Below are 21,017 nucleotides of genomic sequence, written 5' to 3'. Positions count from 1 at the left end.
GGAGCTCCGTTCTAGCGGAGTCCGGGGCGGGGTCGCGAGCCGGCGCACCGCTCCCTGCGCAGCCTCCGCCCCCCGCGGCGGCCCCGCCCCCCGTCGCCATGGGAACAGCCGCGGCGGCCCGGCTAGCGCGCGGCTCGCCTGCCTCGGTCTCCGGCGCTCCAGGGGCGGGTGGGGTGGGCTGAGCCCGGGGCGCCGCCGCCGCCGCCGCCGCCGCTGCTGCCGCCGCCGGGGAGAGGCCGAGAGCGGAGCCGGCTGGGTCCCGGAAGAGAGCGCAGCCACCGGACGCACGGTTCCCGTCCCGGTCGAGGCCAGGGTGAGGGGCGCGGCGGGGCGGGGGGGGTGGGGGAGGGGTCCCCGGGACGCCGAGAACAAAGGGAGAGGGGCGGGGGACAGGGCTTCGCCCCGCTGCGCCGCCGGGCTGCGCGTTCGCACCTGTTGTGCGCGGGCCAGCCGGGTCCCGGCTCCCTCTCCCCACTCTCAGCACCCCCACCTGCGCGCACCGCCGGAGTTGGGTCCCCGCGTGCCTGTGGCGGCCTGCCCGCGAGCCGGGCTTGGGCGTAGCCGGGGGGACAGAGGCGCGGGCGGGGGCTGGATCCGGGCAAGGTCAGGGGGCGGTGGCGGGAGGGGCGGCGCAGGGGGCGGGAAGGCGCATCCTCATCCCAGCGCCCCCGGCCGGCGCCTCTTCCGCAGGGCGCGCGGCGATGTGAGCCATGAGCGCGACGTGGACGCTGTCCCCCGAGCCGCTGCCGCCGTCGACGGGGCCCCCGGTGGGCGCGGGCCTGGACGCGGAGCAGCGCACGGTGTTCGCCTTCGTGCTCTGCCTTCTCGTGGTCCTGGTGCTGCTGATGGTACGCTGCGTGCGCATCCTGCTCGACCCCTACAGCCGCATGCCCGCCTCGTCCTGGACCGACCACAAGGAGGCGCTCGAGCGCGGGCAGTTCGACTACGCGCTGGTCTGAGCAGCGCGGGGCCGCTCCCCAAGGGCGGACCCGACGGGGGCGCAGCCTGGCAGGGGATCGCGCTCAGGACCCCGCCCCGTCGCCTAGCCCGAGGTGGGAGGGCGTTAGAGGTCCGGCTCCTCCCCCTCAGACCCCTCCCATCTTTCCTCCCGGCCCGGCCGGAGCCCCACTTCGTGCCTTTATCCTGCCCCGTCCTCGCTCCATAACTCGACATCTCGGCTGGCCCCCGACTGGGAAGAGGCCCCCCATCCCCACCCCAAGGCGTATAGGTGGTTCTGCTATTGTCCTGTCGCCAAGCATGAGTGTCACGTCCATTCCTGGATGCGGGGGATCCCCGTGTCCCCCCTCTCTCCCCTGTGGTCTGGCCACCCTCACTCCTCCGCCCCCAAACCCCCCTTAGTGTTGAGCCGCTTCTGCGGGGCAGGCTGTCCTGCGCCCGCGTCGTGGAGGCTGCCATACCCATGTGCCCCGCGCGGCCTGCCCCGGAGTTCGGGATCCGAGAGCATCGATGGCTGCTGTGTGTCCAGGACGCGCGGCACCTTCGGTGGGAGGAGTGCGGGCAGGTTCTCCCCAGCACAGGTCAGCCCCCCTCCCTGGCCCTCCTGCCGCTTCCCGCGCTTCCCTCTGAGCCGTCCTCGCATCCCCCGGTGGCCTTCCCCAGCCCTTCTGCCCGCTCCCTGCCTCCGAGCGGATGGTGTCAATAAAAGCTATCCCTGAGCGCTTACTACCCGCCAGCCGCGCGTGACCTGTTCCCTCTGCAGGACCCGCAGTGAGCCCTCTTAGCATTGCTGCTCCACGGGCGGGGGACCAAAGTCAGGCAGGGGGAGGGACTAGCCTGCACGGGGCTGAGTGGCAGGATTTCAGCCTGGCTGGAATTTGAAGCCGGGTCTGACTCGCACATGCTCTTCGTGGCTGCCCCACGCTGCCAAAACAGCCGGGCCGCCTTTTGGGGGGACTGGCGTGTAAACTAGCTCTGTTCAGCAACGCGCATCGCTGAGATCCACCCCCTTTTCTTTCCCTTGACTTGGGGAGAACGGAGCGGGGGGGCTCCGTAGGAATTGGGGGCCGGGGAGGCCCGCTGAGTCAAGAAGTGGCAGGCTCTCCCTGGCACGGATCACAGCTGCACCCCAAACCTCTCAGCCTGGTTCCTCCTGCCCACCCTCCACGTGCGCTTTGGAAGCGGGGGGCCGGTCAGGGCAGCCACCGAGTGGGCTGGCTGGGCTCCACACCCGCTGGGAGACGTTGTCTGTGCCCCAGGGAGCCGTGCGCAGCGTGCGGGGAGAAGCAAGCGCTTCTATAAAAGGCAGGCTGTGTGACTGCACGGGCTCTGCGAACGCAATTCACCCGCTCCCAGAGGACTAGTTGGGCTGGGGAGGGGGGCGGTGCTGTGCTGTGGGAGGACACCTCGCTCCCGGCCGTGCGCTCCGCAGCCTCTCCCTGAATCTACACCCTCAGGCAGGCTGGGGAAGGGGGACCCCTTGCAGGGAGACCCCACCGCACTCCTGGGCATTTGGGACCTTTGGCAGCGGGGCAACACTTCCTCCCCCAGCCCGGCTCCTCCCTCCCTGTCCCCAAGGCCCCTCCACCCCCAGCTCCGCCTCCCTCCCTCCTTCCGCCTCCTCACTTTGCTAAGGCCACCTGTGGGGGAGGGGGGAAACCTGCTCCCCTCCCTCCTTCCGCCTCCTCACTTTGCTAAGGCCACCTGTGGGGGAGGGGGGAAACCTGCTCCCCTCCCTCCGACCTCCTGCCAAAAGAGGCCACCACGCCACCCACGCCACGCCTAACCCTTGACCTGTACCTGGGGCCTGGCTCCCCCTCCTGGCTTCTCTTCATCGGTGTGAAGTGAGGTCACCTGCACTGAGAACCTTTCAGACTCAGGCCTCATCCTCCGCGCAATCAGCAATCACAGAGGGTCCCCTTCACGGCCAGACCTAGGTCACTCCCCAGGGCACAGGACCAGACCTGGCAGCGGCGGCTTCTACTGACGACTGCGCCTTCCCTCCGGCCTGCCCCCCCAGTTCAGCCTTGGGACCTCAGGCTCCCACACTCCTGACTTCTCCCTCTGGCACTTCGGGCCTCCACTCCCATCTTTCACTCACAGGAAAAAGGGAGCAAGACAGATTGACAAGAACTTTACTCACAGGATGTAGGACGCAGATGTTGGACGCAAACGGGAGCCCCCCCCCCCCCCCCCCCCCCCCCCCCCCCCCCCCCCGCTTTCCCCACCTCAGGCCAAACCCCTGTACAACCGTGCCTCTGTTTAGGAGACCCCTGCCGTGTTGGTCACCTTAGAGGCCAACCCCTGATGCCCACCGTGTCAGGGACCTTCCACCATGACTGGGTCCTCCTGAAAACCCGGGGCCAGCCCAGGCAGCACTGAGGGACGGGGTGGGGGGGGCTCGCAGATGTCTGCTGTGTCCTCCGGCCGCTGGGCCTTCACCTAGCAGGGCCGGCTGCCTGGCCCAGAAGTTCCAGGGGCACCAGGAACGGGTTCAGGGGGCAGACCCCGGCTGCTTGCCAAGCAGACCTTGGCTCCCTGGGCCTGGCGTTCACCGGGGCCTGCAGCTCCGCCTGGCTGGCCTCCTCATGCCCCTGGGAGCCTGTCCCGGCATCCTCAGCTTCGGGCGCCAGGCCCTCACACGCTGGGTCAGGCTGGGGGACTGTCAGGTGCGCGTACATATCCGATAGGTGTTTAACCAGGGCCTCGCAGGGCAGGCGGAGCAGCTCCTCGGGAAGTGCCAGAAGCAGGTCCAGGACCACTGCTGCCTCTGGTGATGGACACGGAGGGCTGGGGTGAGGGCAGGGCAGGTATGCTACCTGGGACTCCCTCCCTCACAGCCCCTGCCCGTTAGTCTCACCAGCTGCAGAAAGCTCAGGGCCATGACACCTGCGGGAAACAGACGACAGGTACTTGTAGATCTTCTCGAAGTCCACGAAGAAGTCTCCTTCCGCCGCCGCCGCCGCCGCCGCCGCTGCCGCCGCCGCCGCCGCCGCGGAGGGGTCAGCCAGGGATGCAGATGCGGCCTCAGCGGCGGGGCCATTCGTCTTAGGGGCGGGGCCAGGAGTGTCATGGCTGGGGTCCTCCCGCCCGCCAGGGGCGCTAAGCAGCAGTAGCTTTCCCCGCGCCTGTGTGGGCTTGGGGGGCTTGGAGTGCAGGAGGCTGACGGGCTCCGTGGCGGCGATGGTGAGTACCTGGCAGGAAGGGAGATCAGGGAGGGGAAAAGAGGGGAGGTCCTTCTACAGGCCTCTCCTGCCCTGCACCCCGCGGAGCCGTCCACCTCCACCTGCTCACCAAATTCCCCCTGTTGGACGTAACATGGAGGGGCTGTCGCAAGAGGGGTCACTGAGGCTCAGTGTGTTCAGTGACTGGCTAGCGTCACAGGGCGGGCAAGAGGAAAGGCCCAGCAGCCCAGTCCCCCTTAGCCTTGTGCGCACCACCCTCACCCGGCCTGCGGGATGGCTGTACCTGTGAGAAAGCCACAGTCAGGGCCTCCTCCAGCGGGCCTGTTATCTTCTCTGCCAGATCCATCCAAACCTGGAGGGGGCGACAGAAAGGCCCACGGTGGGCCTGGGGACCCACCCTCGGGGGTCTCCAAGCGCTGCTCCTCCTGGGGATCCCCTGAGGTTATTCCCTTCAACACCCACATCATGCCACAGGGGTCGGCCTCGGGGGGCCTTGTCCTGCCTCACCTCGATGGGGGCCGGGGTCTGTGTTTCCCGGCGCCTCCGTCCCTGCGGGCCACCGGGCTGCACTCTCTGGATGGCCTCCCGGACCACGCGGCCCTTGAGCTGCCGCAGGAAGTCCCGGATCTGGAGAAGAGAGGAGGGGGCCGAATGGGCCTTCTGGGCGCCCAGGGCTGGAGAAAGAGGCCAAAGCCTACCGCCTGCTGCGGGACCGGCACTGCTCCCCAGCCTCCCGCTACCCCGGTGTGACCGGTCTCGGTGACTCTGCCCCGGGGTTCGGGGCCAGGCCCCAGGTGTGCCCAGTCACCCCGCACAGGTGTAAGGCCCAGGACAGCTCCGGTCCCTCCCAGCAGCCACGGCCCACCCTTTGCTAAGTACTACCTCGCTTCACCCACTCGGCCCCGTTTCCTGGCTCTCACTTCAGCCTCACTCCCCCGGGGTCCCGCGGCTCTTTCCGCCCTGACCCGGCCTCCACTTCGTCTAATACGAAGTCCGACCCCTCAGCCTCTAGCACGCGCGGCCTCCACCTCGCCCCGCCCCTCAGCCTCATGCATGCCCCGCCCACGCCCAGCCGCTCCTCCAGGCTCGCCCCGCCCCTCGGCCTCACGTACGCCCCGCCCACAGCCCGCCTCCTTTCCAAGTTCCCTCGCCCCCATCCTCGCGCTCGCCCCGCCCCTCCGCCGCGCGTATGCCCCGCCCACGTCCTAGCCCCGTCTCCAGCCCCGCTCCCTTCCCGGGACCCCTCACCTCCGCCTCGCTGCGGCCCGGCAGCTCCCGGGCCAGCTCGGCGGCGTCCGGCTCCGGCTGGCCCTGCCGCGCCTGCAGTAGTCGTAGCAGCTGTCGCTTCTCGCGGGGGCTCCAGGCCGCGGGACCGGTCACCTCGCCCAGGTAGCGCGCCGGGGCCGCTCGCCGCCGCTGTGGAGGCTTCATGCCGGCGAGGGCGGTGTTGCCGCTCCGGGCCCGTTTCCCTGGTAGGCGGGGCTACGGAGGCCGCTGGGGTCAGAAAGCGCGGCGCGGAGGCGGAAACAGATGGGGGCGTGGCTCCGCGTTGGCGGCCCAGGGGAGCGGTGTAGATGCGAGATGGAGAGACTGGCCTGCGAACTGAGGTGGGGGCGCATGAGACACCCCCTCGCCCGCATTTTATCTCATCCGTGAACTGGAGCCGAAACCTTAGATCTCCTGCCGTCCCTCCATTACGGGACTAAGTCTTGCAAAACTCCTACTGTGTGCTTTGCTTCTCCAAAAGGGGTGGACCCTGGCAGAAGGGCAGCTGTTCAGTGGTAGCCAAGAACCTGGGTTGTGAGGTTGGCCTGCCCGGAGGACCTAGAGCAAGTGGTTCTTCTCTGTAGAGAGAAGAACCTCAATTTCCTCATCTGTAAAATGGAGCTAGTAGTCCTGCTCCGGAGAAGGGAGGAACTGGGACAGCAGACATTGTAAGAGCTCTAGACTGGACGGAGAGGAGACTGGAGCAGAGGCCAGAGGTCGAGGCCTTAGCGAGGGCAGGGTCCAGGGTGGGGGTGGAGAGCAGAGAAAGCCTGGCTTTGGAGGAGGCGGCAGGTAGGCAGGTGCAGGGGTTGAGGAAGGAGGCGGACCTTTTTTTTTTTTTTTTTAATTTGACAGAGAGAGAGGTCACAAGTAGGCAGAGAGGCACACACAGAGAGGGGGAGACAGGCTCCCCACTGAGCAGAGTGCCCGACCTGGGGCTCGATCCCAATACCCTGAGACCAGGGCCTAAGCCAAGGGCAGAGGCTTAACCCACTGAGTCACCCAGGCGCCCCGAAGGCGGACCTTATTAAAACTTAAGCAGATGGGGTTGGGTGTCTCTGTTTGGGAAAAACTCCCTTGGGTCTCCCCTGGCCCCCATCTGCACACGTATATATGAGTGTGTGGGCCAAGCCCCCAAGTCCTGGTCCAAGGCCTCTGCTTCCTGCCCCCTATAACCGCGCCAAGTGCATACGCAGACTTCAGAACTCAGTAGGTCAGACCAGGTGTTTATTTTGAGCCCAAGTGGGAAGGTGCCAGGAGGAGCGGGTCAGGGACAGGAGGGTTCAGGAGGCAGAGACAGTGGTCCCGCTGGGTCTGAGGTCGACCGCGGCTGATCCAGTCCTGGCGGGCCTGGTTCAAGGCCATGGCTGTTGTGTCTCCGGACAGTGCTGGGGGTGTGCCATCCCTGGGGAGGGGCTACCCAGACTGAGCGAAGCAGAGGGACACCATGCAGGCCGCCCCCTTCCCAGTGGATCTTTGGCCGCCTCCGTTAGTCTGTGTGCAGGAGTGAGGGTGGGCACTAGGTCTGAGTCACGAATTCTCCTCGCCTAGTACCTGTCCAGGTCTGAGGACCCCTCTTGTGACACAGAGCCTGAAGCTGGGTGCAGGTGACCCCGTGCCTGAGTCTGAATTCCACCAAATTTTGTGACCTTTGACAAGTTACTTCAGAGAGTGCCTCATGTTTCTCATTTCTAATATGGGGATTATAATAATATCTACCTGAAAGTTGTTATGAGGCTTACATTAATTAATAGGCATGAAACCTTGCGAACACTTCCTGACACAGGGAAAGCCTATGAAGTCATTATCATTACCTCCCTCTTCCAGCTGTCCTCCCGGTCCCCGCTTACAACCCCCCTCCCCGTTTACCTGCCTTATTGGGGCCTCCTGGGCTGGGGGCCGCTGGGCGAGTCTCTCGGGGCGGGACCGGGGTTCGGGGGTGCTGGAAAGGAGAGGCAGGCTGCGGAGCAGTCGGGGTTGCGGCGCATTGAGTCGGGGCAAGGGCGCCCCCTGGCGGCTGCTGTGGGCGTAGCGCAGGCAGGTCTAGGGATGGTCGTGCCCCACCGGCTGGGTGGCGGCGACCTGGGGTTCCGACCCGCGGGAATAGGCTGGGGGCCGTGCGGAAGTCCCGGTGGGCCGAGGTTGGTACCTGAATGCGCACAGATGAGGCCGAGCCCGGCGGCCAGCGCAGCGCCCAGCACGAAGGCAGCCAACACCAGCGCCACCACGGGCGCGGGCTCCAGGGCCGCAGGTGCGGGGGCGGGAGGCTCGGGGCGCATGGCTCTGCCGGGGACGCCCTTGGGTGGCCCTGTGGGAAGTACATCACATGGACTGGGCTCCGGCCCCAGGTTCCTCCTCACCCCCCTTCCCGGGACCCTGCGGAGAACTGCGCGCTCACCGGGGGGTGGCCGCGGCACTGTGACCACGATGGGCTGCGTCAGCGTGTGCAGATGGGGACCGTCGGCACCCAGGTTCTCGCCACTGCCGCTGCCGGCGCCCGTGCACGCCTCATCCTGAGGCAGACACTGTGGGGAGGAGGAGGCAAGAGATAGGGACGTCAGGCCCCAGGATTCAGGGACCTGTCCCTGGGGCTCCCGAGAGATCTAAGTGTCCAGCTCTCTATTGCAACCAGGAGTCGCACCAGTAAACTGGAAATCTGACCCGGTAAGAGGTCCCTGAGCCCAGCCCCTAAGATATACAAGCAACCAGCCGCCTAGCCTGTAAGGACTCCAAATCTCAGGCCCTCAAGGTCACACGATCCAGTTCTTTGAGAACATTAGACACCCAGAAGTTTGGCCGCTCCGCCACCTCTGCATCTATAGAGCCAGCCAGCCCTGGAGGGAGCTCAGAGTTCCGCCCAAGGCGTCCCAGAGCAAGCCCAGTGTTCATTCCCTGTCCCCTGGGGAGCCCCTAGGGAGAGCCCCACAGCCCTCCTCCTCCCCACCCACCCACACTCCCCGCACCGGCCCTGAAGCCCAGCCAGCAGCCTGAGAGAGACCCAGTGACTCTCCCCAGCTCCACCTCCAAGGGTCTCCAGGCTCCAAAGCGTATGACCCCTAGATCCCCAAGCTCCAAGGAACTCTTCCTTCAGAGGCCAGAGGGCCTGTGCCCAGCCCCCGACTGGCCCAGGCGCCCATTCCCCGCCCTGCGCACCAGCGATGGCGGCGGCAGCGTCAGAGGCGCAGGTGTCCGGCGGGCTCCCCGGAGGCGGCGGCAGCGGCTCAGCTGGCAGTGCAAAAACTGCACAGAGGCGTTGAAGACGGGGCGCAGGCGGAAGCTGAAGCGTACGGGACCGGCAGCACCCGGGCGCGCCGGCGGTGGCGGGAGGACGACGGAGGAGTCGGCGGGGCAGCCCCCGCGCAGCAGTGCCAGGGCGGGCCCCGGGGCCGGGCGCGAGGACGGTGTCATCGAGCAGCGGTGCAGGACCAGGCCCCAGCGCGGAGAGGGACGGGCCAGGGCCGCCTAGGGTGCGGGGGCGGGATAAGCACCAGCCCCGGCCGCCCCCATCCGGCCTGACCCGGCCCAGGCGCGCCCCGCGTCCACACCTGCACGAACACGCGACTGTCGGCCGGGACCTCGAGCGGCCCCGCGCGGCGCGGGAAGGCGTCCTCCGCGTCCGACAGCTCCAGACTGAAAAGGGGTTGGCGCAGCCAGGGCCCAGGCCCCGCGGGGAATGGGGGCGCTGGCGGGGAGAAAGGGTGACACGACAGAGGTCGCGCTGCCCCTCAGCCCCTACAGGCCAGTGCAGCGACCTCCCCGCCTCCTTTGGGAAATGGGTGCTGTTGCGTGCGGTAAGGATTCACCCGTGCTCGGCTCCGCGCCGGGTTCACTGCTGGCAGAATAGATGTGGAGTGTCCCCCTGAACGTCCAGGGACCCTCACAGCCCCGCAGCAGAGGCTGGGAGCAAAGCTGCACACCTCTGGGGAGGAGCCCCCACTTCTCAGACCTGGACTTCTCCACCCAACGCAGACCAGGGGATCCCTGGCTGGGCCAGTCCAGTCGCAGGGTGCCTGATGGGGGCGAGGCGGTCAGGCTGGGGGAGGGCAGCACCCCAAGGGTCCCAGGGCTGCTCTGTGGGGGCAGAGGGTGCCATCCCCCACTTTCCTTTCCAAGCGTACCAGCGGGGAAGGGGAGAAAGAAGGTGCTGTCTCTCTGCCCCTCTGGCACAGCAGGAGCCCCACCAGGCCCCCAGGGTCTCAGGCTTCTACCCTTGTCCGGGTTCCTCACTCCCGGACTGAGCGCAGCAGCAGCACCAAGCAGGGACACACGTGCACCCACAACCCCTCTGCCGGAGGGACCCTTGTCAAATTATGTTCTCATTTAGGACGGTCCCCACACACAGTTCCTAAAAGCACTGGCACACTGCTCTCCCACGCTCATGGGTCTCATAGCTGCTGGGGCCTCTGAGGAAGGTGGGGGGTCCAGGAGAGGAACCTGGAGAGGGGAGACAGAGGCAGGGCCCACCTGCCCCGCGCCCGTGTTCCCCCGCCCCCCCCCCCGGTCCCCTCCCCCGGCCCCCAAGTAAGGCAGGTGAGCAGTGGAGCTGAGAAAGGTCAGCATGGGGGCGGCAGAGTGACCGGCTGTGTCCCCAGCCTCTACGTACCAAGCGGCCCGCTGGGGGAGGAGGCGACCCCAGGGAGCAGGGCCAGCAGCAGGAGCGTGGCACCCGGCATGCTGGACGGGTGCTGGAGTGTGCACTCCAGCAGTGGAGGCAGCCTCCAGGCAGCACCGAGGCCCCGCAGGTGGGCAGGCAGCTGTGGCCTTGGCTGAGCGGCCACCCAGGAAGGCAGGGTGCGGGGGCGGCAGGCTGAGGGGTGCACATCAGAGCCGGGCGCCCAAGGTCTGCCAGGGATTAAGGGCTCCTCTCTGACCAACCTGTGGCTGTTGGGGTGTCGGGGGGGGGAGGTCCCACACACTGCTCGCTCGATACCAGGCCACTCAGTACAAACACCACCCTACCGGCCCCCGCTGGGCTTCAGTCTCTCCTCCGTGAGGAGGCCCCATCCCCCGGAAGGGCACAGCTCCCCCGCAAGGTCAGAGCTCACAGCCCCTTCCCACCTCTCGCTGACTGGGACTGCCGAGCTGAAGACAAACCACAGACTCAGTGGAAGAAGAGGGACGGTTTATTCTCAAGCGGCTAAGGGTTTACAAACAAGGGCATTTTGTTTTTTAAAAAGGGTGGTGGGGGGGGAATACTGGCGACCGGAGAAGGAGGGGTCAAGGGCCAGCAGCCTGGGCCAGGCCACCCCAGGCCCCTGCCTGCCCGCTCCACCCTCTGCCTGGTCAAGAAGGATGGCTGGTGACTGGCGACGGAGGGAGGACAGGAAAGAGGCAGAGAGGAAGAAGAGGCTCCCTCAGAACCCCCACTTCGGGCGGAAGTGGGGCAGGGACGGGCAGACACACTCACAAAACAGAAAATAGTTAAATAAAAATAAATCCAGGTGGCTGGCCCAGGGCCTCTGCCGGCCCTGGGCCCAGCCACAGAACCTTCCAGCTACCCACAAAGGCCTCCCCCGCTCCTTGGCTGGGCCAGGTGAGGGAGGGTGGGGAACCAGACCTGTGGGCCCCCCACCCTGCCCCCCATCCCCTCACAAAGGGGACCGGGCAAGAGAAGGCGGCTGTCCCCCTCCCGGGCAGGAGGCAGAGAGCAGAGAACTCTGTACTCTTGAACATGCGGCATTTGGGGAGTTACGGAGTGGGAGTGAGAGTCGACAGGACGGACGGGATACAGTGACGCCTCGGCCCAGACTGCGTCCATGGCCGGCCAAGCTCCTCACCTTTGCTGTTGGTTGGTTTTGTGGTTTTGTGGGTTTCTGTTTGTGTTTTTTGTTTTGTTTTGCTGTCCACTTGATTTGCATGCATCACCAACAAAAAGGAAACACACCCCTTCCCACCGGGGCTGCTGCAGAGGACTCAGGGCGCACTGGCCAGCTCTGGGGGAGTCGAGGGGTGCTCAGGGGCACTCCAAGGGCGTCACTGCCTGCACACGCCCAGCCCTCAGCTAGCCCCACCTCTGTCCTGTCTCACATCCTCGAACCCCCACACCTGCCCCCTGTACCCTCTCTCCCTGCCTCCCCTGGGCCCCAGGGCCCCTGGGCCTCCACTCCTGCCACTGACCCCCTCTACGTCCCTGCCGCAGCAGCGTCCGCTGCCCTCACCGGGCCCTGCGCCCGCCTTCCCTGAAGGCCACCCTGTGTGGCCGCGGCCTCTTGGGCTCCCTCCACGCCCCCTGAGGTCCTCAACTCACCCCACCCCAGCTGTGGCCAGTCTCCAGCCGCAAGGGCTGGCCCCGAGGGAGGAGGAGCCCCCCAGAGCCCACCTTTGGGGCTCGCCCCCCACCCCCGCCCCAGATGCCTATACCCACAGGCGGCTGGGGGGCTCCACCACAAGCAGCTAAACATGACTTTGGTAAAAGTTTCTGAAGGTACCGACAAACCCCATGAGAACAAGCTCTTTGCCCCCCCCACCCCAAACACCCCACCAAGTACAATAAAATACAATAAACTCCAAAAAGGACCCCCTGAGATCAAAGAGAGAGAGAGATAGAGAAAGAGAGAGAAAGAGACCAGCCCAGGCCCAGCTGCAGTCGTAACGCCCAGCCGGCCTTCCTGGGGCGTGGACACCAGCTGACTGATTCGCTGCTGCCGGAGACGTAAGTGGACCCAGGAGTCCCGCTGGGGGGCGTGGGCAGAGCCCAGGTTTGGGCAAGAGAGAGGCAGAGGCAGGGAGGGAGATGGGGAAAGCCAGAGAGGTAGAAAGGATGAGAGAGGAGGGGGAAGGAGGCAGGGAGCATGTCTGCGGAGGGAGACGGAGGGAGACGGGAGGCAGAGGGGCAGGCACACGGCGAGGGGGTGGGAGGAAGGGGCGAATGTGGGGGGAGGGGCGGGACGGGCAGCTCTCTCCCGGCCCCTGGGGGCCGCCCCAGCCCAGAGGTTACGACTGAATAAATAGCGAGTCTGCTCGTGGCCTGCTGTCTTCCGTTCACAGTGTCTGTCAGGGGGACGCGCACGGCCGGCTGACCCGTGGAGGCCGGCTGACCCCGGGGGACGGGAGGGGCTGGGGCTTGGCGAGCCCATCTGTCCACGGCTGGTGGGCAGGGGGCGGGGCTGGGTCGGCGCCCCCCCTACTTTCTGTCCTCGGCCCTCAGCAGCTGTCCAGGTCCCAGGTCTCCCCTGGCGGGCAGCTGGGTGGCCAGATGGGGAAGGGGGGCCTGTGGCCATGCCCCTGGCCCCCGGTGGGGCTGGCCGCCACCACGTGGCTACCTGAAGAAGGGCAGGTGGTGCTGGCTCAGGACTCCGCTCGTCCTCGGTGACTCGGTCTTCGCCATGACGTCCTTGAACCAGGACGCCACGTCCACCTCCAGCATCTCGTAGCGCTTGATGAAGCTGTGTTCCTGCGGGCCGAGGGGCGGGGCTGAAGACGGGAGGAGGAGACCAGCGGCAGCTCCGCCCCGGGGGGGGAGGGGGTCCGGAGGAGAGAGGAGGGGCAGGGAGGGGCCTCAGGTACTCACAAGTAGCTTATTATACTTTGGTCTCTTCCTGTGATCCTTAGTAAGGCTGAAGGAGGAGGAGGAGCAGGAAAGAGAAGTTAAGAGCCGGGGAAGGAGGGGCAGCCCGGGACTCGGTGTCCCGGCTTGGAGGGGGTGGGCACTCGTGACCTGGGGCCGCTTGCTGAAGCCTGAGGCCCCAGAGCCCGGCACTTAGGAATCCGGCCTGCGACGGAAGCCCAAACTGGGTTGTGAAGGGCTTGTGGGAGAGGTGAGCGGGGCTCTCCCGTGGGACGAGCAAATGCGCACCCCGCCCCGCCCCGTGCGGGCAGAATTCCGCTTGCAGGGGCTGGACACCCCCCCCCCCCCCCCCCCCCCCCCCCCCCCCGCGAAGGGCCGGCTTCTGCCCACACCCCTGCTGGGAGAGCCTGCCTTCTGGTGGGGGTGGGGGCAGAGGCTCCTCACCAGTCTTTGACGAAGGACTGGAAGTCCCCTGAGAAGCCCATGTGCCCGGGCAAGAGCGGGGGCTCTTCCTGGAGGACTTTGGTAAGGACCTCAAAGTCTGTCTTGCAGTTCTTGTAGGGAAACTGTCCCGTCGCTAGCTCCACCTAGAAGAGACGGCGGGGCCAGCGGGGCTGAGGACGGGTTCCTCCTCTCCCTTCCCGCCTCCCTCTAGATCCTCAAACGGCCGGGAGGGCCCCCACTCACCAAGGAGATGCCCAGGCTCCACACGTCGGCCCGGATGTCATAGTCCGGCTTGGTGGGGTCCGGAGGGTCTATGCGCTCCGGCTGCCGGGGAGCAGAAGGGGAGGATGTACCCCTGGGGCTGGTGCGTCCCCGGATCCCCCAGGCCTACCCACCCAAGCGCCAAGAGCGGGGGGGGGGGGGGGGGGGGGGGGGGGGGGGGGGCCCTCACCGCCATGTAGGCGGCACAGCCGGCGCTGCGCGTCTTGGCCTTGGAATCGACCAGACGCCCGCTGATGCCGAAGTCACAGAGCTTGATCTGGCCCCGCTCGTCCAGCAGGATGTTCGAGGGCTTGACGTCACGGTGGATCACGCCGTGCTTCTCCTTCAGGTAGTACAGTGCCTTCACGATCTGCAACAGGGCAGCGGGACAGCACCCGGTGACGGGAGGACACCGGTGACAGGAGGACAGAGCGGGTGGGTGGGTGGGGGAATGGTGGCGGAATCACCCGGCCAGCCACACCCCTGCCCAGTCCACTCACCGCCACAGTCATCTTGCCCAGGATCCGCTCGGGGATGGGGCCCTGCACCCGCTTCTTGAGCTTCTCGGCGCACGTGCCCATGAGCTCCATGGCGATGAAGACGTCCGTCTGCAGGCACAGCACAGGGAGGCTTGGGCGCGGCTGCACCCCCCAACTCCCGCCCACCCCACGTGGACTCCGCCCAGCAAGGAGGAAATCAGCAGAGCCCCGGGGGGACAGGGGAGCAACGGCTGCCGCCTGCCAGCGCTCACGTTGGTGATAAAGGTGCCGAAGCACTGCACAATGTAGGGGCAGTCGTGGCTCTTGAGCACCACGTCCAGGTCCATGAGGATCCGCTTGTTCTCCTCCTTATTCCCCGAGCGCCGCATTTGCTGCACGGAGGACCAGGGGAGCCTCAGCACGCAGGTGGGGAGGAGTGGGGGTTGGTTCTCGGGGCAGGGCTCACGCGGGGCGGGGCTCACCTTGACGGCGATGACGTGGCCCGTCTTCCGGAAGCGCATCTTCCACACCTGGCCGCAAGTGCCACTGCCCATCTCCCCCAGGTTCTCCAGATCGTTGATTTCGGCCTGGTAGCGCTGGCCAGGACAGCCAGAGCTGGAGGATGGGCTGGGCCTCGGCACCGCCCCCACCCCAAGACCTAGCCCCGCAGTGCATCTGCCCACCCCCCAGGGGGCCAGGGCCAGGGTGGTACCTGGCCCCCGATGGTCAGGTAACCGGTCTGCTTCATGATCTCCTGTAGCTTCTGGTCAATCTCGATGCTGGGGGGACAGGATGGAGGTCTCAGTGGGGGAGGGTCCCACCCAAACCGAGGCCACCCTGGTCCCCGACACACAGGGGTATCCACAGATTTAACCACCCTCCTCCCTAGGACAGGCGAAGTGGCCCTCCCCACGTGATCTCCTGACCCCCTCCCCTCACTGGCCAGCTGCCCCCGTTCCAAGAGCTCACCTCTCCATGCTGCGGGGCATGAACAAGGTTGATGGAAGCCCCAGCATGTTGCGGGGCCGGGCAGGGGGTGTGGGGTGCTGTGGGGAGCTCTCGGAGCATGGTGAGCGGCTGCCCCCATCATTGGCCAGCGGGAGCTGGAGGGCTGGGGGGGGGGTGAGAACCAGGGGTGAGAGGGGGTTAGCTACCACCTGGCACTCTGGGGCCTTGGGACTCTGGTCTCCCCCTTCCTGGCATCAGGTAGGCCAGCACAGACCCCCCCACCCCACCCCACTGGGCTGGAGGAGCTAGGGTCTCCCTGACCACTCTCAGAGTGCCTTCTCCCACCCCCCTGACCTGGAAGAAGATGGAGTGGGCTGGCAAGGAGGGGTGGTTCCCAGAGGCTGAGGGATTGTCCCCAAGTCTATGCTGACACGGGATCACGGCCCAGGGACTGATGACATCCTTCAGCCAGGCAGCCTTCCCGATATGTCCCTTTCCTCCCCACCTCTGCCCAGGAAGCTGGCAGGGCCACAGCGCTCACACTCTGGACCATGCGAGGAAGGCAGGCCCGCTAGGATCAGCCTGGGTTCTGGCCCTGATGGCAGCACTGAACTTGGCTGCCCATTAAGAATCAGGCAAGACCATCCCAGGGAGACAATGGGCAAGGGCCCCATGCTTCCGGCTGCCTGGCCCCACGTTCTGTTCCAGGGTCAGGGAGGGCCACCCTCTAGCCAGTAGGCTCATCGTTGAGCCTCCCAGTTTGGCCTACAAAGCTGGGGCCAATGGATGGGGGCAGGACCCCAGGCTGGGCCTGTGTCCTTGGGGTGAGGGGATTCAGGTGGCACAGCCCCCACCAAGGGCTGGTGGGCTGGGGGGAGGGGAGTGGGCCAGGCAGTGGGGTCTTCTCAGCAGCCTGCATGCAGACAGCTCGGGCATGCTCCACGCAGGCGGGCAGGCAGCGGGCAGGCAGCGGGAACCCCAGGAAGGGCAGGCGGCATTCGGGGATCGGGAGGGCAGGAGACAGACAGACAGATCGGAGCCAAGACTTGGGGCCCAGCTGCCCAGAGGAGGCACTGCAGAGACAGGCCAGACAGGGGCCCGGGACAGGACAGGAGGTTCCCTGAGGGGCTGGGATCCTCCCTGGATGGGCTGCCAGGAGGGTGGGAGCAGAGACCCGTGTGGCCCCTGGAGAAGACAGATGATCCTCCACTGAACCCTCGTAGCCGAGAGGCCCAGATGCCTAGATGCTCCAAAAGGAGGTCCCTAACCGTGTAGGGCACTGGCTGCAAGTGTCTCTAAGTGGGGCCAAAAGAGGACCTTCCTAAGGAGAATGGCCGGGAGGCCTGGGGCCACCGTCCCACGACCCTCAGCTGATGCCCCCTTCTCTGCCTACACCTCCTGCCATGGTCCACGCTCTCCTCCCACAGTTCTGCAAGCGCCTTGTGATGCGGGCCCAGTGACCCGCGGACAGAGACGGATACACTTGAATTGCTGCCGTCTGGGTACTTTCTCTGCCCCGTTACCCTGGGCCCAGACCACGTCCAGAGTGAGGGAGCAGGTCCGTGATCCTAGCATACAGCCGCAGAAGGGACACGGGTCTTGGTGGGGTCTGCTCAGAGCAAAAGAAGAGCTCTGTGGACCCCAGGGAGCCTCCTGTGCTCTCTCCCTGTCGCTCTAGGCCCTGGCTTTGTCATATCCTTGCTTCACTCTTCTGTCATGGCCAGAGTCCCAATCCCTCTGTCTCCAGCTCAGCAACCTCAGGGGCACCTGAGGGGCCTCCGTGCTCCCCTGTACCTGGACTCTCTGGGGACACTGCCAGGTTCTCGACCCCTGAGAGATATCTGGGCCCCTTTTCTGCCCTGCATGGTCACCTCCTCTCCGGGGTGAGAACCACACCCCGACCCTCTGCACACTTCTGGGGGCGGGGGGAGACGCTTCCAGTGGCCCTACAACTGAAACACGGTGGGGACCTGAGGGGGGCTAAGGTGGGGGAAGGGAGGAGGTACACAAAGGCTCTGAGAATGGAGGTTACAGAAGTGGTGACAGGCCACGTGGCAGGTCAGGAGGGCACAGTGAGCGCTATAGGCTGAATGAAAGAGAGAAAGAGAATAAGAAAGGGCATGGGAACACATGACCAACAGGAGCCACAGACATACCGGGCTGTCAGTCCAACACACACGTGCACACACACACACACACAGGGGATGGCACGACCCCCCCCCACACACACATACAGACAATATGCCGAGAGCCCTGAACAGAACCAGCCCCACACTGTCTCTCTCACACACACACACACACACACACACACACACACACCGTCTAGTTCCACCTACACAAGGGCCAACAGGGCCAGACCCCCCAGGTGTCTGTCTCTCCAGCACACTCTCTCTCTCTCTCTCACACACACACACACACACACACACACATACACATCCTGCACACACCTGCTCCACACCCACGAGCAACTGCACTCAGGACCCGGCTGGCTGCTTCCTCTACCTTCCTTCACGGGCTCCCTGCCTCCCATGAGCCTGTGCTCATATCCCAGCTTCTCCAGAGGCCTCGCTGACCAACCACCCCCTGCAGACCCGGCCTTTTCTACAAGGCATCGCTGCTTTCTCCGCTTCTCCCACACTGGGAAAGTGCTCACTGTCCGTGACTGTCAGCCACACGATAAGGGGCCCTTGGTCCATTCTGTCCGCTGCTGTGTCCCCAGAGCGGGGCGGCATGTGTTTGCTGTGTTGTTGAAACAAATCAACAGGAAAAGCCCGACAGCCTGACCCAACCTTCTCTTTCTCCCTTATACACGCATGCACACACGTGACCTCTCACAGGCAGCAGACTCCTGGTGGGTAAAGGAGCTCACTTCTTCCAGGAGTCCAAAACTGAGCCCACCAGGAAGGGAGGAGTGGAAGGTGAGTGGACAGAGAAGAGGCCAAGTGGGCCGAACACTGTTGATCACTGATGGTGTGCAAAGAGAGACAGAGTGACAGGCACGCGCGCGCACACACAGCACGGGGGGGTAGGGAAGGGCATTCTGCGGCGGGGGGCAGCGGTTAGGTCAATGGTGCAGACGTCCAAGCGACGATGATAAAAAGGCTGGTACCTGCTCGTTGGGACGGGGCAGGAGCAGGGCTTAGAGTGATCACAATAACTGGATGGGGAAAAGGAAGAAAAAAAAAACAACACCACGATAAATCACAACAGAAACAACTGATTTGTTCAAAAGAAAAGAAATTAAATCATAATGAGGAAGAGGGGGGAGGCGCGAGGCTCCAAACTGCAGAGATGGGTAGAAACTGACAGAAATGGGAGGACCGGGAGGATGGATGGAGCTGACACAGACACAGATGCCTGGAGGGGGCATCCTCAGGGATCTGCCCGCCATGGGCCTCACCGTGCCTCACTCTGCACCTGGGACAGCCACCCCATAAGGGACCCCTGGCCCCATACCCAGCCCTGTCTCATCCGTGCTGGGGCTAGCGGAGGCAGCACTGCAGAGCCCAGTGGGGACCCTCCAGTCCAAAAAGTCCAGGGCTTTTTGCCCCAGGGAGGAGCCCACACTATTACCCCATCAGAAGAGGGAAGGATAAGGAGAGGACCGCACACAGGGGTTGGGGACGGTCAGGCTGGGTGAGCAGGGAATGACTGCAATGCCCTGATATAGGGGGGGGTGCCCCCTCCTACCCAGGCGACCCCTTGGGAGCTATATAAGCTACAAGGATCGTATCAGAAGAAGCACAAAGAAGGCCAATTTGCCAGCTCGAGAGACACAAAGTGTGTGGTGGGGTGCCATTCGTCAGGTGTGTGGGGAGGGTGAAGATCTGACACCCTCTAGCTGGGGGATTTGGGGGGGGGGGCGTCCTGTGGGACATAACAAAGAAAGCAGACTGGCTGCAGGCCAGGTGCGAGTGTTGGGGGAAGGAGCAGCAGCTTTTGAATCCAGGTGGTAAGATGCCAGGGAGGTGGTCACAGAGAAAGCAGGATCGGAGACAAGGGGTACGTGGACTGGGAGGCGGAGTTATCACACACTCGCCTCGGGTATCCTTAGGCTAGGTGAGTGTGGGTGTACAGGGAAGAGGGAGTCACTGGAGTCCAGGTGATGAAAAGCTGCCAGGCTGGGGGTTGGGTGTGTAATTTTGGAGAAGCTAGAACAGTGCCCAAGACAGCGGCAATGAAACCAATCAGAAGAGTCTGAGGGTGCCTGGTATATGTGGGTAGGGTGTGCACGGGACGGGGCCTGCTAGGCCCAATGACAAGGGCCCAGCCTGGGAAAAAGGGATTCCTAGACACAGCCACCGGGAAGGAGTTCGGAGGAATAGGGAATTATATGTGGTCATATGACCTCAGAGGTCACCCGGGCCGGGTGTGTGTGTGTGTGTGTGAGTGGATCCTCCACGGAACCATATGACAAGGACCCAGGTACGGAAGAGGGAAAGGGGCCTCCTGCCCGGCACTGAGATGGCAGCAACGAAATCATCTGGTCGGCGGAGGTGTCCCTGTTTGCCGGGAATCTGGATGTGGTCACGGTCGCGTGGATTAGGGGAAGCCGCGGCGCCGGGTAGGTGGCGGGTCATCACCGTGAGGGGGCGGGTCATCAGGTGGTGCGGGGTCTTGCCCCGGGACCGGGTAACTGGGCTCGTAGGCCCCGTAAGGGGAAACCCCTACGTTGGGGGAGGGCAGCCCGGGAACCCGCGGCCCCACGCCCCCCGGGTCACCGTGACCCTCTCCCCGCGAACCGACAGCAGGGGGTATGGGGCGGAGAGGAGGAGGAGCAAGAGCGCCCCGGAAGCGGGGGCGGGGCCTGACGGCGGGGGCGGGGCTTCCCGCGGCGCGCGCCCCGCCCCGTCCGCCCCCTCCCCCACGCCGCCGTGCTTACTGGGCCTGGGCCGCTGGGGGCTGATATCCAGGTTGAGGTCGATCCTCCGCCGGGCCTCGCGGTTCTCCTGCTTCAGCTTTGCTTCCAGGCGGGACAGCTTCTGCTCCAGGGAGGACGCCGCCATCTTCCCCGCCGCCGCCGCGCACCGCCCGGCCGCCCGTCAGTCCGGCAGACAAACACCGCACTGCGCCTGCGCCTGGATGACCCCGCCGAGCCGCCGTCTCTCCCTGCATGGCGCATGCCCGCGGCAAGCGCTCGCCCATCCCTCGTACCTAACCTCTGAGCATGCGTGTTCTTCCCAGCCGGAGAGCTGACGCCACCTAGAGCTCGCGTCTGGCAACGTGCAACGCCTCTCACCATGAAGCGCACGCGCTGATTCCGAGCACACTCTCGGGAGGCGCTGTGTTGAAATCCATTCACACTGTTTTGCAGAGAAAGGCGGGCGGGGGGGCGGGGGGGGGTCGGTGCGCCTGCGTACGGAGGGGGTAGACGCGATCCCGCGCGTGGCCTTTTCTACGCATGCGCAAGCTTGGCTCGCTCTTCTGCCCCTGTTCCCGGGAGTAGCTTACTGCTGTTGTGTCCTCCTCAGCGTTGTTTTTGCTCTTCCCCGCCCGGCCTGTTCGCTGGCACCCACGCTCCCTCACAACTGCCTTTCTCGTCTGGGACAGTGCTTCATTAGGATCTCTGTTAGGCTTAATTGCTGCCTTCTCACCATAATTAGGCGCCCGTGGGGAGCCCTTTCTATTTCAGCAAGCTCGGGGTTGGGCAAGGACGGGCGGGGTAGGGCTCAGTCACTGTAGGGTCTCTAGGACCAGCGGCATGACCCCTGATTTCGACGACAGGGCCAGGGTCATGGCCAGAGTTCCAGGTCAGACCCAAATGGGATATTTCAAGACTTTCCCTCTTCTTCCAGCCCCGGAATGAGAACCCTGCTCCTGGACAATGCAGAAAATGGGCCTTGGTGTTAATGCGCCTCAGCCTGTCTTCCCCGAGGCTTAACTGGTCTGATGGGTGCCTGGGAAAATGTCCCCAACTGGAATCCTGGTTTTCGGAAAGCAGCTTGCCTCTGCTCTCAGTTGCCAGGAAGA

General features: G+C 65.1%; 4 protein-coding genes across 9 annotated transcripts; 1 reads left to right on the top strand and 3 right to left on the bottom strand.

Annotated features, from left to right (window-relative positions):
* Window positions 1-110: 110 nt before the first annotated feature.
* On the top strand, window positions 111-1,684 carry CTXN1 (cortexin 1). Its single transcript, XM_047704712.1, has 2 exons — window positions 111-313; window positions 691-1,684. Exon 2 carries the CDS (start codon window positions 711-713, stop codon window positions 957-959), a length of 249 nt encoding a protein of 82 aa, XP_047560668.1. The 5' UTR covers window positions 111-313; window positions 691-710; the 3' UTR covers window positions 960-1,684.
* A 1,392-nt stretch (window positions 1,685-3,076) lies between these two features.
* On the bottom strand, window positions 3,077-5,627 carry SNAPC2 (small nuclear RNA activating complex polypeptide 2). Of its 2 annotated transcripts, XM_047704701.1 has the most exons (6): window positions 5,391-5,627; window positions 4,650-4,769; window positions 4,426-4,494; window positions 3,956-4,151; window positions 3,818-3,922; window positions 3,077-3,727 (listed from the first exon to the last, which is right to left on the bottom strand). In XM_047704701.1, exons 1-6 carry the CDS (start codon window positions 5,571-5,573, stop codon window positions 3,396-3,398), a joined length of 1,005 nt encoding a protein of 334 aa, XP_047560657.1. In that variant the 5' UTR covers window positions 5,574-5,627; the 3' UTR covers window positions 3,077-3,395. The 2 variants fall into 2 exon arrangements, with proteins under 2 accessions (XP_047560657.1, XP_047560648.1); XM_047704692.1 differs by having other exon boundaries at window positions 3,818-4,151; window positions 5,391-5,626.
* A 987-nt stretch (window positions 5,628-6,614) lies between these two features.
* Window positions 6,615-10,444, bottom strand: TGFBR3L (transforming growth factor beta receptor 3 like). Of its 4 annotated transcripts, XM_047704656.1 has the most exons (7): window positions 10,012-10,444; window positions 8,954-9,090; window positions 8,562-8,870; window positions 7,807-7,933; window positions 7,558-7,716; window positions 7,278-7,350; window positions 6,615-6,902 (listed from the first exon to the last, which is right to left on the bottom strand). In XM_047704656.1, exons 1-6 carry the CDS (start codon window positions 10,079-10,081, stop codon window positions 7,283-7,285), a joined length of 870 nt encoding a protein of 289 aa, XP_047560612.1. In that variant the 5' UTR covers window positions 10,082-10,444; the 3' UTR covers window positions 6,615-6,902; window positions 7,278-7,282. The 4 variants fall into 4 exon arrangements, with proteins under 4 accessions (XP_047560612.1, XP_047560587.1, XP_047560606.1 ...); XM_047704631.1 differs by having other exon boundaries at window positions 7,278-7,716; XM_047704650.1 differs by having other exon boundaries at window positions 6,615-6,813; window positions 7,278-7,716.
* A 69-nt stretch (window positions 10,445-10,513) lies between these two features.
* Window positions 10,514-20,142, bottom strand: MAP2K7 (mitogen-activated protein kinase kinase 7). Of its 2 annotated transcripts, XM_047704614.1 has the most exons (12): window positions 19,930-20,142; window positions 18,157-18,204; window positions 15,069-15,210; window positions 14,812-14,878; window positions 14,582-14,695; window positions 14,372-14,491; window positions 14,121-14,228; window positions 13,811-13,990; window positions 13,603-13,683; window positions 13,360-13,502; window positions 12,919-12,964; window positions 10,514-12,801 (listed from the first exon to the last, which is right to left on the bottom strand). In XM_047704614.1, the coding sequence occupies exons 1-12, from the start codon at window positions 20,051-20,053 to the stop codon at window positions 12,667-12,669; spliced, it is 1,308 nt and encodes a 435-aa protein (XP_047560570.1). In that variant the 5' UTR covers window positions 20,054-20,142; the 3' UTR covers window positions 10,514-12,666. The 2 variants fall into 2 exon arrangements, with proteins under 2 accessions (XP_047560570.1, XP_047560578.1); XM_047704622.1 differs by lacking the exon at window positions 18,157-18,204.
* Between the last annotated feature and the right edge of the window lie 875 nt (window positions 20,143-21,017).

Source organism: Lutra lutra, chromosome 1 (genome assembly GCF_902655055.1).
Source record: "Lutra lutra chromosome 1, mLutLut1.2, whole genome shotgun sequence".
Classification (NCBI taxonomy): Eukaryota; Metazoa; Chordata; class Mammalia; order Carnivora; family Mustelidae; genus Lutra; species Lutra lutra.
This window is presented reverse-complemented; position numbering and strand designations above follow the sequence as displayed.